Genomic DNA, 16,412 nt, shown 5'->3' with positions numbered 1-16,412 from the left:
TTCAAAAGGCAGTTGTGAATGCAAGACTGGAGATCAGGAGAGAAGTTAAGAGTTATATATAGATCTGAGAATCATCTACATAGAGATAGTAATTGAGCCTATGGGAGCTGATTAGTGTTGAAGAAGAAAAGGCACAGGGCAGAACCTTAGGGAACACCAACAGTTAGTAGACATAACTTAGATGAAGATCTAGCAATGGAGACTGAGAAAGATCAGTCAGACAGGTAGGAGAAAAAAGAAAAAAGAGAAAGCACTGTCATGAAAACCTAGAGGAGAGACAAGAGTATCCAGAAGAAGAGGGGGGATGACAGTGTCAGAGGCTGCTGAGAGGTCAAGAAGGATGAGAATTAAGAAAAGGCTATTAGGTTTGGCAACTAATAAATCATTTGGTGACTTTGGAGAGAGCAGTTAAAATTAAATGATGAGGTCAAAAGACAAATTGCAGAGAGTTTAGAATCAAGGGAGGGGAGAGTAAGTGAAACACTGAGTATAGATGGCTTTTCAAGTTTAGTCTAGAAGATGAAGAAAAGAAACATATAGGATGAAAGCAGGAGGAAACAGATCAAATGAGGGTTTTTTAAGGATGAGGGAAGACCAGGGCATGTTTATTGGCAGCTAGGAAGCAGCCAATAGATAAGAAGAGACTGATAATTAATGAAAGAGTGAGAATGATAGAGGGTGTAATCTGCTGGAGAATATGGAATCAGATGGAATCAAAGGTGCATGTAGAGGGTTTGCCTTGGCAAGAGGGGCCACCTCTTCATGTGAGACAGGAAGAAGATGAGACGAATGTAAGATGACAAGAGAAAAAGTTAAGAGCTCTAAAGTGAATAGTAAAGTATGAGGCAAAATCCTTAGCTGAGAGGGTAGAAGGATGAAAAGGTTTGGAATAGCTCTGTGGTGAGTGGGCTACCAAATGAGAGAGGAGTGAAAGGAGTGCCTTGCTATAGTGATGAACTTGTTGAGAATATATAATCTCAACAAATAAAAAGAAAAAAATTTTTAAATGGCACTCAGTCTTTGCAGGCCCCTTCCACTCTTGCTATAAGGTGGCTAGAGGATGCTAAGAATCATGAAATTTGTAAGTTGAATATAACTATTAATTGAACTGTTGGTACTCTACATGCAATATATTTGTCCAGCAACCAACAACATCAAAAGATCCTAAAAGTTTTGAACAAGAAAGGATCCCAGAGGTCATCTATTCCAACTCTCTCATTTTCCAGAGATATAAACTGAGGTCCAGGGCGGTTAAGTGTTTGGTCCCAGGTCATACAGGTAAGTAAACATCCAAAAAAGGATTTGAGTTGAATTCTCTAACTCCACTGTTCCAAACAAGTTCCATCACAAGTGATCCTCTTCAGTTGCAATATTCAAGCCTGCAAATCACGGAGTACTACATTTTCCAAAGAATTAGTGCCTTCTGAATCACTTATAATTTTAGAGAGATACATGGTTGGCAGAAGGTAGTGAAAGTTCATCACAATGACATGAAAGAAGCAAAACAAAAATATCATCAAGGCTATATATGATAGGAAAAGGGGGTCAATCAATCAACAATCAAGTTCAAAGATGGACCCAGCAAGTACTTCACTAGTACCCATGGAAGGTTAAAAGGTCATTAATAGAAGGCCTCTCGCACAAGGGGCCATTCCTCTATGGAGGATTTATGGGAATACAGAAAAAAAAGAATGAAGAAATTTAGAGTGGGTTGTGATCTGTATCCTGGAAGAAATACCCCATTTGTGATGAGATCACAGATCCCTTTAAGTATTTAAGTACTGACAATTGTGCTTTTCTAAGTTACTTACTTATACTGTCGATAAAATTACAGCATGAAAAAGACAAAGACCAGATCACATTCTTTCACTACTTTTCTTTGAAGACATGCAAAAGTCAGTATTTCATACATTCAGGAAAACAACAGGAAAGTATCCAAGTATTTGGCAAGTCATCAAATAGACATGTATTAAACATGGTGGGCAAGGAATTCTGCAAGACAATTAGGGAGTCACCAATTTTAAGTAAGAATGGTCCCAACTTCTATATTCTAGCACAGGGTGTGATGAACAACTGTAATACAAAATAATACAAGGCATGTATGTGAGAGAAATGCAAGCAGATGCTTATGTGATTTGGGAGTAGGAAAGAGAGGGAAGATGATCAACATCAAATAGAAGATCAAGGAAAAAAGATATCCTGAAAGAGATAGCATTTCACTTTGGCTATAATGGATGAGTTAACTCAAATAGTTGGGGAAGAACATTCCAGATATAGGGAATAGTATGTATAAAGGAGGGAATATAGGGAGCATAGAAAAGATAAGTACTCAACTACTTCTTGTTGGTTCTTTTTATACTTACACACATACAGGTGGTCTCACTGACAGAACATAAGCCACATGAGAGCAAGAATATTTCATTTTTGCATCAGTACTCCTGGTACCTGGTACACTGCTTGGTACACAGTTAGCACTTAATAAATGCTTTTTGATCACTTGAGCAGAGTGCACAGAAGGTATTAGAAAGCTGAAACGGGTGGTTAGCATCCAACTGTAAATAGGCAAAAGATTTTTGCCTTGACTCTGTAAGCAATGGAGAGCCACTGAACAGTTTTCTCCAGAGCAACAATACATCCAGTTCTACACAGCAGAAAAGTAAGCTTGACAATAGTGGTAATGGTTTGGAAAGGAAAGATAACATGAGTAGAAAGACATGTTAGGAGATGATGGCAACATTCCAAATAAATGGAAATGAACCCATACTAAAGGTTATAGCAGAAGGAAAAGACAGAAAAGAGAACAAAGATAATTCACATTAAAAAATTTGAATGACAAGACTTTGAGACTGATTGGCTCTAAGAGGAATGACAAGGATCAAAGATAACACTAAGTTACACATAAGATCCTGCTGGCTGTTGTTTTAGTTCTCAAAGAGGACCAAAATGACATCGCTATGTTGGGATGAAGGTACAGTGTGTCTGACTGTGGTTGATCAAACCAATCAAGCTCAGAAGGCTCTACCAAGACCTGGGCACAAATAGTCCATCTGAACATTTGGAGTGGACATGGCTCTAAATTTGCTGGTCTCACATTTCTTTTGAGCTACTGCAATTCTGTTTTGCTCACAGAGCACAGCACCACCTTGGATGTGGGCAAGCCATGATGGATGGTCCCGTGCCAGTGTCTCCCATTTCTCACAATCAATTCCAAAGTTCTTCAGAGAGACCTTGAGAGTGTCCTTGTCATTGCTTCTTCTGACTTCCATGTGAATGCTTGCCTTGTGTGAGTTCTCCATAAAATAACCTTTTAGGCAAGTGTTCTTTTGGCATACAGTGGCCAGCCCATTGGAGTTGTACTCCCTGCAGTAGAATGCCTCAGTGTCTGGTACCTTATCTTGCCAGGTGAGCTTCAGAATCTTCCTAAGACAATTCAGAGGGAAGTGATTCAATTTCTTGGCGTGGCACTGGTAGACTGTCCAGGTTTCACAAGCATACAACAATGTGGTCAGCAAACCAGTTCTGAAGACCTTCAATTTGGCAGTGAGCCTAACACCTCTTTTTTCCCCACACTTTCCTTCAGAGCCTCCCAAATGCTGAGCTAGTTCAGGCAATGCATGTGTCAACCTCATCATTATATGTACATCCCTCCCTGCAAAGTAACTGCCTGGATAAGTGTACTTATTCACAGCATTCAAAATTTCTCCATTTCCTGTAATCGATGGTTCCATGTATGGATGGTATAGTGCTGGCTGGTGGAGAACATGTGTTTCTTAATGTTTAATTGTTAGACCAAAACTAGCAAAAGCAGCAGAGAATGAATTCCTACTTTCTTTGTTTAGCCGTTTTTTAGTCATGTCCAACTCTTCATGACACCTTTTGGGGTTTTCTTAGCAAATATATGGAATTGCTTATTTTTTCCTTCTCTGGCTCATTTTAAAGGTAAGGAAACTGAGACAAACGGGGTTAAGTGACTTGTCTAGGGTCATAAAGCTAGTAAGTGTGTGAAGCCAAATCAACAAACTTGATAATAAGGTTATTGGCAATATTTAAGAGAAGAGTTTTTATTGCACTGGGTCAGGGGGAAGGATGATAAGAGATTAAAGAAGGAGAGTTATCAGCTATAAACAGCTAGGGGGGGCAGTGGAGAGAGCACTGGACTGGAGTCAGGAAGATCTAAGTTCAAATCGAGACTCAGATTTATTGGCTGTGTGACCCTGGCCAAGTCACTTAATCATTGTCTGCCTCATTACCTCATCTATAAAATGGGGATAATATAGAGCCTACCTACCAAAGTTGTTGTGAGGATCAAATAAATAAGATAATATCTGTAAAGTGCTTAACACAGTTCCTGGCATACAGTAAGCACTATATAAATGTTAGCTCCTATTATTAGCTGTTATTAAACAGAGAGAGAGAGAGAGATTAAAATGTAGCTGCTTGGGTCAAAGAAAACATTTTTAAGGCAAATGGAAAGAAACCAGTGGGAGAAGAAAGAGACTGAATATCAGTGACAGAATGGGGAGTGCTAAAAGAGGGTGGAAAAGGGATTAAGAACACAAATTACAAAGGAAAAGGACTACTTCCTCAGAGATAGGAAGAAAGAGAGAAGAATAGATGATCATAAGCAAACAAGATTTTAGAAAAGGAAGGAATCTTTGAAAATATTCCATCTAACTCCTCATTTGACATATCAGACAACTGAAGTTCACAGAAGTAAACAATTTGTTCAGTGTCACATAGGTAATAAATTGGAATCTGAACCTTAGTTATCCAACTCCAAATCCAAAGCTCTTTCCAATTATGCCATCCTGATAATATCAGTAACAAGTTTTGCAAGTGGATACTGAGAGCCCAGGGAGCTCCAGAAGAAACAGGAGAAATGCCAGATGTTATAAATGTGGGATTGGAGCATACAGATGGGAAGAAAGAAGAAAAGGTCAAGATAGCTGATATGGGGAATTAGAGAGGAAGTCAAAATGAATAAAAAGATTCTCAAGAGAAGTGAAGACCAATCTCTTGCACCACAACAAGTAATACAATTTGAATTTACCTACTTCACAGGGTGGAGGATGATAATATGGAAATGTACTTTGCAAACCTTAAACTTCTATAGAAATCTGAGCATTATCAGCATTATTTTTATTCCCTTCTCCCCTCATCCCCATAGTAAGGTTTTCTGGTAAGGAAAAAAGAGATTTCCACAAGGAGAGAAACCTCTAGTAAGTGCATATTACTACTAAATACAGTAAATACACATGGTTAATAAGAACCCTTTAGAAACAGCAACATAAGGCTCCAAAGAACCCAGACCTGTGAAGCTCAAAAATCTGTGCCCAAAATTGGCCACCTGAAATTTTCAGGCAAATGAGTAAAGCAGAAAGATAAGACATATGAGTATTCATTAAATGAAAGAATCTACACCTCAAATGATCATTTTCCAGCAAGTTCTGAACCTCTCTGCCTTAACCACAGATCCTGGTATTAATTTATTCTGCTAGTTAAGAGAACCAGAGCAATGTGAAGTTTACATTTGTATTATTAATTAATTACTTTAATGAGCATTTCAATGATTATTTTCCAATTGTTCCATTTTTTCTGCAAAAAAAAAAAATTTAGTGAACTCCTTAGTTTCTAATTAAACAGTTTTTAAATACTTGCCACATTAAGAACTTATGAAGTTTCTGTTTTTCTGTGTGAAATTTTAAGGAAGTAATATATTTTTCACCTTAGAATCAAGCAGCTTAATGCTAAAGTCAGAGACTTTGTGTTTTTTGTAAAGCCATTTTCAAAGTGCTTAACTGCAGCTGGCAGGTTTGATTTTTTTTCAGACTAAAGTGTCAGAATTGGAAAAATACTGTATTTCTTGAAAAAACACTTGGAATTTGAAGGGTCAGGTCCCTAAATTCTGTAATATACTGTATTGGAATAACCACAACATTTTACTGTGAATCAAACTATCTTTTTTCTTTCACATCCAAACACATGTACTTTGCTGGCCTTTTTTAAAAAAAAAAAACCTATTTCAGTAATACATGTGACATATGTGAAGTCACATGAATTTAAAGAAGGGTAAAATCACTTTGGATAATGACAGCCAGGGAACTCTTCAACGAGGTTGACTAATGAGTTTTCAAAGATATGACAAATTTGGGATTATAGAGAGGATGGAGAAGAAAAGGAAAATGGCAAGAAAGAAAAAAATATGGAGCACAGAAACAAAGTAAGAAGAAAAGACTGACTCTATATAAAGGGTTATGAAAAGCCCAACACATTAAAGAATCAAAAGTACCATTCCAACTAAAAGAAAAAATATATTAATTGCAAATCATTCTTTCAAACTTGAACATTTTACAGCACATAATTAACTTCTGCAGTGGTAGATAAAGGACTCAATGTCTAAATTTAACCACCAATATAAGGAACAGAATAAAGATTTCTGAAAAAAACAAAACAAAAACATTTACCTTGGAGGTTTGTGATATTGGCACAAAAAATCAAATCTATCATCTGGTACAGGGACTCGACTCTCATTAGGATCAATAGTGCAGAATGGGAAGTTTTCAGCTGCTGCCTGGCTCTTTGTTAGGACATTGAAGAATGTAGATTTCCTAGAAACAGAATTAAAGTATACTTTAAAACAAATTGTTTTCCTGACACATACAAAACATCCTCTTACCAAAATGCAAATATAATCCATAAAAGAGGAAAAAATAACCTGCTAAAGTTGAAAGGGTAAACCACAATTTTACTATGAAATGAAAAATGAGTTTATAACATATGCAGTTACTGAGGTTATATTCTAAAAGCATACTTGTAAATCCATTATTCAGAACATGTTTGTCCATTAAAACAATGTATAAATGTAAAACATTGATGAATAATAATAATATAATAGCACCTATCCTCCAGGAACAAATGAGATAATATTTATAAAGCACTTATTAGCATAGTGCTTGGCACATAAGTAAGCACTTAATAAATGCTTGTTCTGTTCCCCACCCCCATATAAATAGTTCCCAAGTAATATTACAAAAAACTATTAACCTACAGTGTGTGTTCCAAGGTGGGTCTGACATAGGCCAGTCCCCTGGTAAGCTAGGTTCAATAATGAAACTAAATATGACAGTTAATAAACAGACATCTACTTAACCATAGCAGTAGGATATTTAACAAGGATAGGCATTAAAGTCCCCTTGAGGTGATTCAGCTGAGCAAAGCTCCCATCAAGATCTGCCAGCCAATCATATGGAGAGCCTCTCTACCTCCTCATGGCTGCTTTGTCCTCAGGAGATGAGGAAATAGTCCCCTGAGCCAACCAAATCTCTAGGAATGTCACTATACATTGTAAAAAAAAACTAGCCTAATTTGGGGGAGAGGGGTTAAGATATTGCTTCACAATGGACTTCAGCTACAGAGTACTAAATAATATTTCAAATACAGTAAACAAGAGAAGCATCTCCCTGCCTTTACATAAGATGAGGTACCTGTATAGGTTGGTCATTCCCCAAGTATTTTAGATGAGTGGAAAAAAGGGAAGCTACCCACTCAGAAGACAAAAATTCACAACTCAAGCAGCCACCTATCTAAATGTATGGTGAACTGATAACTTAAGTTGTGCCAGTAATGTCTCTTGTTAGAATTAAATCAAGAGGGGCAGCTAGGTGGCACAGTGGATAAAGCACCAGCACTGGATTTAGGAGGACCTGAGTTCAAATCCAGCCTCAGACACAAACTATTGTCCTAGTTAGCTTTCCCCAAAAGGGGACAGGTAGGGTAACCACACACATTTAGTTTTACTCATCGTCATCATGCTTACTAGCTGTGTGACCGTGGGAAAGTCATTTAACCCTCATTGCCCCACCAAAAATAAATAAATAAATCAAGAAAACAACTGGCAAAATTAAGAGATAGTCAACTATAAATAATCCATGTACACAGATTACCCAAAACAATTTTCTTTATTGCCAAGTCTAACTTGCCCATGATATTTTTGGGCTATGTCCTTGTGTATTAGTTGTTTTTTGTTCAATGAATGGCAAACTAATTTAATAGCCAAAGCAAAACTTAATTAAGTAAATATCATTTCCCCTTCCCCCAAAAGAATATAATGATTTCTAAATCAAAATATATTTGATATCATGATCATACACACTACCAATTACTTCCATTTGTGCAGATGAGGGCTAAGTATAACTCACTTTGCTTCGAAATGTTTTTAGCACTACTGAGGAATGAAAACATCCTTCTTCAACATCATCATTTCATAAGTAAGGTTAGGAGTTGAGGAGTTATTGATTGGTTTTCAGCATGAAGTTTTAAGACTGGACACTAAAATTTGCTTTTTGATAGACTGACAACAACTGACGTCACTCAATAAATATTTATTAAGCATCTACTAATGTGCCTACCACTGTACTAAGTGCCAGGGATAGAGATGTGAAAAGGGATAGTTCCTGCCCTCAAGGAGTTTACGAAACAATGACGGAGAAGGTACAATGGAGAAGTCCACTGGGCATAATGAAGTCCAAAGAAGTTCAAAAAAGTGTGGCCTGTAAGAAATAAAGAGATAGCCACCTTGGGCCCACTCCTTAAATGGAGCTCACAGCATCTTCCTCCAACTGGGAGCAGAGGGTACTGATAAATTATGAGTACCAAGGCTTGCTGTATTTCACATTATGGGGAGACTTCCCAATGATGAGGTTCATGAGCTGAGAAGTCTTGAGAAGTCCAAAAGAGAGCCAGCAGCCAGTGGGAAATGAAAAGGTGATTGGCCTGGGCCCCCTTATTAAACAGAGGTTTGGGAGTTCATGGTTCTATCTTCCAAGCAAAGGTGCTGAGGATACTGATGGAACTATTACAAATTTTCTACAAAAAAAGGTTATGAAAACTATTATTATTTATTTTATCCTCTTATTCCCAGAACAGTCAATATAGTAGAATTATAGAATTTCAGAATAGCAGGCTAGAGACCCAAAAAGAAAGATATATCCCACCAGTGTGACCGTATATATATATAACATATCAGATTGCTTACTGTCTTGGGGAGGGAAGGGAAAGAGAGAGAAAAATTTGTAGCTCAAAATCTTATAAAAACAAATGTTGGAAACTATCTTTACATGTAACTAGGAAAAAATACTATTAAGATTAAGAGGGCAGCTAGGTGGCGCAGTAGATAGAGCACTGGCCCTGGAGTCAGGAGTACCTGAGTTCAAATCTGCCCTCAGACACTTAACACTTACTATCTGTGTGACCCTGGGCAAGTCACTTAACCCCAATTGCCTCACTAAAAAAAAAAAAAAAAAGGTTAAGATATATCAGACACTTGACACTAGCTGTGTGACCTTGGGCAAATCACTTAACCCTCATTGCCCCACCTCCCCCTGCCCCAAAAAAAGACTAAGATATATCCCAACAGGGGCAGCTAGGTGGCACAGTGGATAAAGCACCAGCCCTAGATTCAGGAGTTCAAATCCAGCCTCAGACACTTGACAAATATGAGCTGTGTGACCCTGGGCAAGTCACTTAACCCTCACTGCCCCACCCCCAAATTCCAACACCTAGAAGCAAGACACCAAGTACTTTATAGGTGCTTTTTAAAAAAAATCTAAAGGTTATTTATGGAATATATATATATATATATAAAAAAGAACATTTTCCAGAAGTATTCCACCCTACAGTATTAACATGGAGTCTAAATGATAAAATTGTTGTATAATTAAGCCATCATGACAAAGGAAAACTAAGATGTAATTTTGAGGAAACCAATGTTTTAGAACAGAGAGAAAAGTTTAGCCCGTTTTATTAAATAAGTGACCTCAGCAATTTGTAGGGACATAGTAAAAAGAGACCCAATACAAACTAGCTATTTATAAAGAAAACAGAGGAAGGAGTTATTTAAGTAACCTGGACACAAGAGAACCTTTCAATGTAACTAATAGATTATCATTATTAATTTTTCCAATGCCAGTTATGTACATATACCATGATTTTGTTTATTTTTCTATCAGCAATATAATTCTGTTGACCCAATGTTGCTATAATTCATCCATCATGAATATTTAAAAAATGATAAAGTCAAATAGCATTTATTAAGCATTTACTATGTGCCAAGGACTGTGCTTAATACTTCAAATACAAAGAAAGACAAAAAATTGTTCCTGCTCTAAAACAGCTCACAGTCTAGTAAATACTACTTTCAAAATAAATTATCAACTACAAAACAGGACAATTAGTTTCTAAGTATAAAAGCATATAACATTCCAAAGCTCTTTGTAAATGGAATCAACAAACCAAAGCAATAACGTGTAAATTAACTGCTTGATGTAAAAGAATTCTGTTCTGTTTTGAAGTAGTCAATGCAAAAAGAACATATGGAAATTGTGGTTAAAAAATAAAAGATGATGGGGCGGCTAGATGGCGCAGTTGATAGAGCACCGGCCCTGGAGTCAGGAGGACCTGAGTTCAAATCCGACCTTAGACACTTAACACTTACTAGCTGTGTGACCATGGGCAAGTCACTTAACCCCAATTGCCTCACTAAAATAGATAAATAAATAAAAAAATAAAAGATGATAAGGAAGATTATCTGGCTGAGGGAATCAGCAAACAGGCATCACTAAACTTTAGGAGTTGGATTGTATGTGACTTTTATCATGGCCCTGAAACTCAAGAAAAAAGAGATAATGATTAAAATATACCTAAACTTGGGAAAAGTATTTAAAGTATTAAAAGTATTTAAGTTTAAATAAAGTGAGTTATTAGCAACACTTTTAATGAGTCTAAGGAGGTATATGTGTATGTGTGTGTGTGAGAAAGACAGAAAGAGGAGAGGAAGGGAAAAGAAGGGCAACAAGGACAGAGGGAGGGTGTAAGAGACTGACCAGATAGGGCATTTTTAGTCACAAAGTTTAGCATGCATTTATAACATGACCTGGAAATCCATAAAATTAAAGTAAAATTGAAGTTAACTCTGATAGCAACGATTCTAATCTTTAAGAAATGACATCATTAAAAATAAAACAAAAAACTTGTAATTAAGCCTCCTGAGTACTGACAGCTACAATGTCAGCAAATATTGAACTCCCCTCAATTAGAACCTGCATCTTGAGGCCAAAATTAAATGGCCAAATACCACCTCACACCTATCAGATTGGCTAATATGACAAAAAAGGAAAATAATAAATGTTGGAGAATCTGTGGAAAAATTAGAACACCAATGCATTGTTGGTGGAGTTGTGAACTGATCCAACCATTCTGGAGACTGTTCATACCCTTTGACCCAGTGGTACCACTGCTAGATCTGTATCCCAAAGAGATCATAGAAGAGGGAAAAAGGACCCACATGTACAAAAACATTTATAACATCTCTGTTTGTGGTGGCAAAGAATTGGAAATCGAGGGAATGCCCATCAATTGGGGAATGGCTAAACAAGTTGTGGTATATGCATGTAATGGGAATACTATTGTGCTGTAAGAAACAATGAGCAGGAGGAGTTCAGAGAAATCTGGAAGGACTTATATGAAGTGATGCTGACTAAGAGGAATGGAAGCAGGAGAACATTGTACACAGTAACAGCAACATTGTATGATGAACAACTTGGTTCCTCTCAGCAGTGCAACAATCTAAGACATTTCCAAGAACTCATGATAAATAACTCAAAGAACTCCAGAAAAAAAGAACTGTGGATTATGAATGCTGATTGAACCATACTGTTTCTACTTCTGGGCTGTATTTCTTTTCCTTCTTTTTTGAGGTTTTCCCCTTGTGTTCTGATTCTTCTTTCACAAGATGACTAATGCAGAAATATGTTTAATGTGATTGCACATATATAACCTATATCAGATTGCTTTCTGTCTTGGGGAGGGGGTAGGGAAAGGAGAGTAGGAGAAAAATTTGGAACTAAAAATCCTATGAAAACAAATGTTGAAAACTATCCTTATGTATAACTGGAAATAATAAAATACTTTTATTTATTAAAATATATATAAATTAAATGGCAAAAACCGATAAAAGAGCTATTAAATTTATTATATAATTAGTGGCATGTCTTTTTTATAGATTATATAGTTTCCATATTTGCAAGGCATGTATAAGATCATAGTATTTGTAAAGTTTTAAAGGACCTTTAACTAGTTGAATCCATGGCAGCAAGCTGTTGAAGAAACTGAGGTTAAGAGAGAGGATAAGTACCTTGACCAAGGTCACAGAAGGGAATAAATAGCAGAACGACAATTTGAACCCAGGTGCTCTGATTCCAGAACAAGGGCTATCTCCATCAGACCACAATGCCCTGTCTGTTTTCCCCAGTCCTACAACCATAAAGAATCAAGACCATTACAAGATGGAAACCTTTTAGAAAAAGATCAATTAAGTAATTAACTTTTATATATTTTGCATTATTACTTCTGATCTAGAAAAGACAAGATTAAAAGAGCCTAAGCCGAAAACAGCAGTTCACTCCTAGCCAAAGAGACTTAGTAAAAACTTACGGTTAGGTAGAAAGTAATTTTTTTAAAGAGGGAGTTGAGAGAAAAGGATGGAGATGTCCAAGAAAGGAGAAGTGTGCTAAAGGGCTTTTTTAAAGTAATAAGCATCTCAGATGAGAAAGTATCCTAGAAGAAATAACTATGGTCTGAATACTGATTCATAATAATTTAGTTTAGTGAGGAAAAGATACTTGTATGTGTTTGTGGTTAATTCTGCCTTTTTGCTTATTTTTTTAAAAATTCAATTCAACATATACTATACTACTACTATAATTAAAAATGGCTAACATATGTATAAAGCATTAAGGTTTGCAAAGAACTTTCCTTACGTTATATAAAGAGCTAATTCTCAAGGGAGAAAAAGTGCTGTTTAGCTAAACTCCCCCATCATGTAATCAAGCTGATTTTTAATAAACCAAAATGTGAGAATTTGCATTCAATTTCATTTTGCTAGATCCAGATCAATGTTCCTGTCTTACAAGAGCTATACTGGGGGCAGCTAGATGGCGCAGTGGATAGAGTACCGGCCCTGCAATCAGGAGTACCTGAGTTCAAATCAGGCCTCAGACACTTAACACAGCAGCTGTGTGACCCTGAGCAAGTCACTTAACCCCAACTACCTCACTAAAAAAAAAAAAAAAAACAAGAGCCATACTAACCACACGTGTTAACAACCCCAAATTTGTGTCATTGGCAAATTTGATACACATGCCATCTATGCCTCTGTCTGAGTCATTGATTTTTAAAAAAACACACAAAAAAAGATTCCTGGGCCCCTCCATAAGAGAAATCCTTCCTAATCAACTTCCTCAATATTTCAATGTATTTCTGATCAATGTGGGTATTCCCATCAGGAGTGTGTGCAATCACAACCCATGTAAACATTCTTATCATGTCACCTTTATCCATGTGCATCAATAAGTTCAATAAGCTCTAGACAAGAGATCTGCCACATGTGTCAAAAGACTTCCTCTAGATATGTTATTATCTCATGGATACTGAATGTTGCATTGGTTTTGATAGGTATTCATTGGTATTCAATTGGCATCCATTGGTATTCACTGGTATTGGCATTGATTGGTATCCTGACAAACAATTTTTCAGTGGTAACATGTTGTAAACTACTAACATAAACTATGAATCACTCTATTGCCCTCTGACTGACTTTGAATCTCCTTCCAAGAAGCCATAAAAACATTATTCATTACTCTATTTCTAGTCAGTTCTGAATCAATTTAATTGTATACTATTTCTATCCCATATCACTCCATCTTTTCCACAAGAAGATAAGAACAATGTTTGCAAAGCGTGTTGCTAAGATCAAGGTAAACCATATCTACAGTAGTTACCAGAGTTGAATAACCCTTTCAAAAATTAAAATATGTTTAATTAGATCTAACCTGGTGTTGATGAAGCTATAATAATAGTTTATAATCTGCTACAGCTTCTTGATCTTCACTAACTAGCCTTTTAATATCTATGTTATTAAATTTTTCCAAGAATCAAAGTCATACCCAGTGCACTGGCCTATAATGGACGATCTCCAATTTTTCAGTTTTTGAAAATCAGGTCGTTGTCATTCTCTGGTCCTGTGATCCTTCTCTCTTGTTCAAAGATACAGTTGGTCTGAAACTATTTGTTGTCATTGTTTGTTGTTTGTCCTTCAGTCTCAAAGAAAACCAATGATATCAGGAGGGTGATATCTGGATTTAAGTGAAGCAGGGCTGTGCAAAATCTTCAGCCTCATTCTCTCTTCCAGGATCATCTGAGTCCAGCAAGACATAAAGGTCAGGACAGCTAGAAATAACCCCAGATGCAGTGGGAGACCTTGGCCTTTTAAAGGAAGGTCTTTCCCAAGTTTGTTTGTCTGAGGCAAAGCCCAGTGATTTATGTCTAGGTAAGAAACGAGGAAAAAGAAGATTTAGTTTGACTACTCAAAAAAAAAAGAAAGAAAGGAAAAGAAAAAAGGAGGGGGAAGACCCTCAGGATTTCTGGACATAACAGAAACAATTGCTATTTACACTCAACTCTGAGCCATCAAAACCCACATAGCAGCTTCATAAAGGTAAAGTCTTCCCACTGATCTTTGAAATCCACTCCCACAACAAAACTATCACTCTTTATAGATGACAAGATGGTTTACTTAGAGAATGCTAGACAAGATGGTATAAGAATCCTAGAGAATCAACTAAAAAACTACTTGAAACAATTAACAACTTTAACAAAGCTGCAGGATATAAAATAAATCCATAAAATAAATCCAATAAGTCCAGCAGCAAAAGATAAAAAAAAAGAAATTCCATTTAAAATGACTGTAGACAATATAAAATATTTGGGAGTCTACCTGCCAAGGCAAACCCAAGAACTATATGAACACAATTACAAAACACTTTTTCACACAAATAAAATCAGATCTAAACAATTGTTCATGGATAGGCTGAGCTAATATAATAAATTTGACAATTCTACCTAAATTAATTTACTTATTCAGTGCCACATCAATCAAACTATCAGAAAATTATTTTATAGAGCTAGAAAAAATAATAATAATTCATCTGGAAGAACAAAAGGTCAAAAATATCAAGGGAATTAATTTTTGCAATGCATAGAAAGGTGGGCTAGCCATACCAAATCTGATGCTATACTATAAAGTGACAGTCATCAAAACTATTTGGTACTAGCTAAAAAAAAATGGTGGATCAGTGGAATAGGTTAGGCACACAAAACACTGTAGTCAATGACTATAGTAACTGACTGATAAACCCAAAACTCTAGCTTCTGAGATAAGAACTCACAGTTTGACAAAAACTGCTGGGAAAACTGGAAAATAGTATGGCAGAAACTAGGCAAACACCAACATCTAACACCACATACCAAAATAAGGTCAAAATGAGGACATGAGTTAGCCATAAAGGATGATACCATAGGCAAATTAGGAGATGAAATAGTTTACCTATCAGATCTATGGAGAGGGGAAGAATTTATGACCAAACAAGAGGTAGGGAACATTATGAAATGTAAAATGGATCATTCTGATTACATTAAATTAAAAAGGGTTTGTACAAACAAAATCAATGTAGCCAAGATTAGAAGGAAAGCAGAAAGATGGGAAACAATTTTTATAGTCAGTGTTTCTGAAAAAGGCATCATTTCTAAAATATATAGAAAACTGAATCAAATTAATAAGAATACAAGTCATTCCCTAATTGCAAAATAGTCAAAGGATAGGAACAGGCAGTTTTCAGATGAAGAAATTAAAGCTATCTATAGTCATATGGAAAAAAATGTTTTAAATCACTATTGATTAGAGAAATGCACATTTAAACAACTCTGAGGTACCACCTCACACCTATCATATTGACTAATATGACAAAAAAGGAAAATGATAAATGTTGAAGAAGATGTGAGAAAATTAGAATACTAATGCATTGTTAGGGCAGTTGTGAACGGATCCAACCATTTCTGGGGATCAATTTGGAACTATGCCTAAAGGGCTATAAAACTGTGCATACCCTTTGACACAGCAATACCACTACTAGGTCTGTATCCCAAAGAGATCATCAAAAAGGATCCACATGTACAAAAATATTTATAGCAGCTCTTTTTGTGGTGGCAAAGAACTGGAAATTGAGGGGCTGCACATCAACTGGGGGCTGGCTGAACAAGTTGTAGTATATGAATGAAATGGAATACTATTGTGCTATAAGAAAGAATAAGCAGGCAGATTTCAGAAAAACCTGGAAAGACTTAAATTGATTAATGCTTAGTAAAGGGAACAGAACCAGGAGAACATTGTATACAGTAACAGTAACAGTAACATTGTGTGACGATCAACTGTGATAGATTTAGCTCTTCTCAGCAGTGAAATGATCCAAGGCAATTCCAAAGAACTCATGATGGAAAATGTTCTCCACATCCAGAAAAAG

General features: G+C 36.3%; 1 protein-coding gene across 1 annotated transcript in view; it reads right to left on the bottom strand.

The window, feature by feature from the left end:
* The window catches only part of OLA1 (Obg like ATPase 1), a 255,463-nt gene that overhangs the window by 213,366 nt on the left and 25,685 nt on the right, over nucleotides 1-16,412 (bottom strand). The window contains 1 exon segment of the mRNA XM_043996908.1: nucleotides 6,465-6,608. Within this exon segment, the coding sequence (XP_043852843.1) occupies nucleotides 6,465-6,608 (144 nt within the window).

Source organism: Dromiciops gliroides, chromosome 3 (assembly GCF_019393635.1).
Source record: "Dromiciops gliroides isolate mDroGli1 chromosome 3, mDroGli1.pri, whole genome shotgun sequence".
NCBI lineage: Eukaryota > Metazoa > Chordata > Mammalia > Microbiotheria > Microbiotheriidae > Dromiciops > Dromiciops gliroides.
This window is presented reverse-complemented; position numbering and strand designations above follow the sequence as displayed.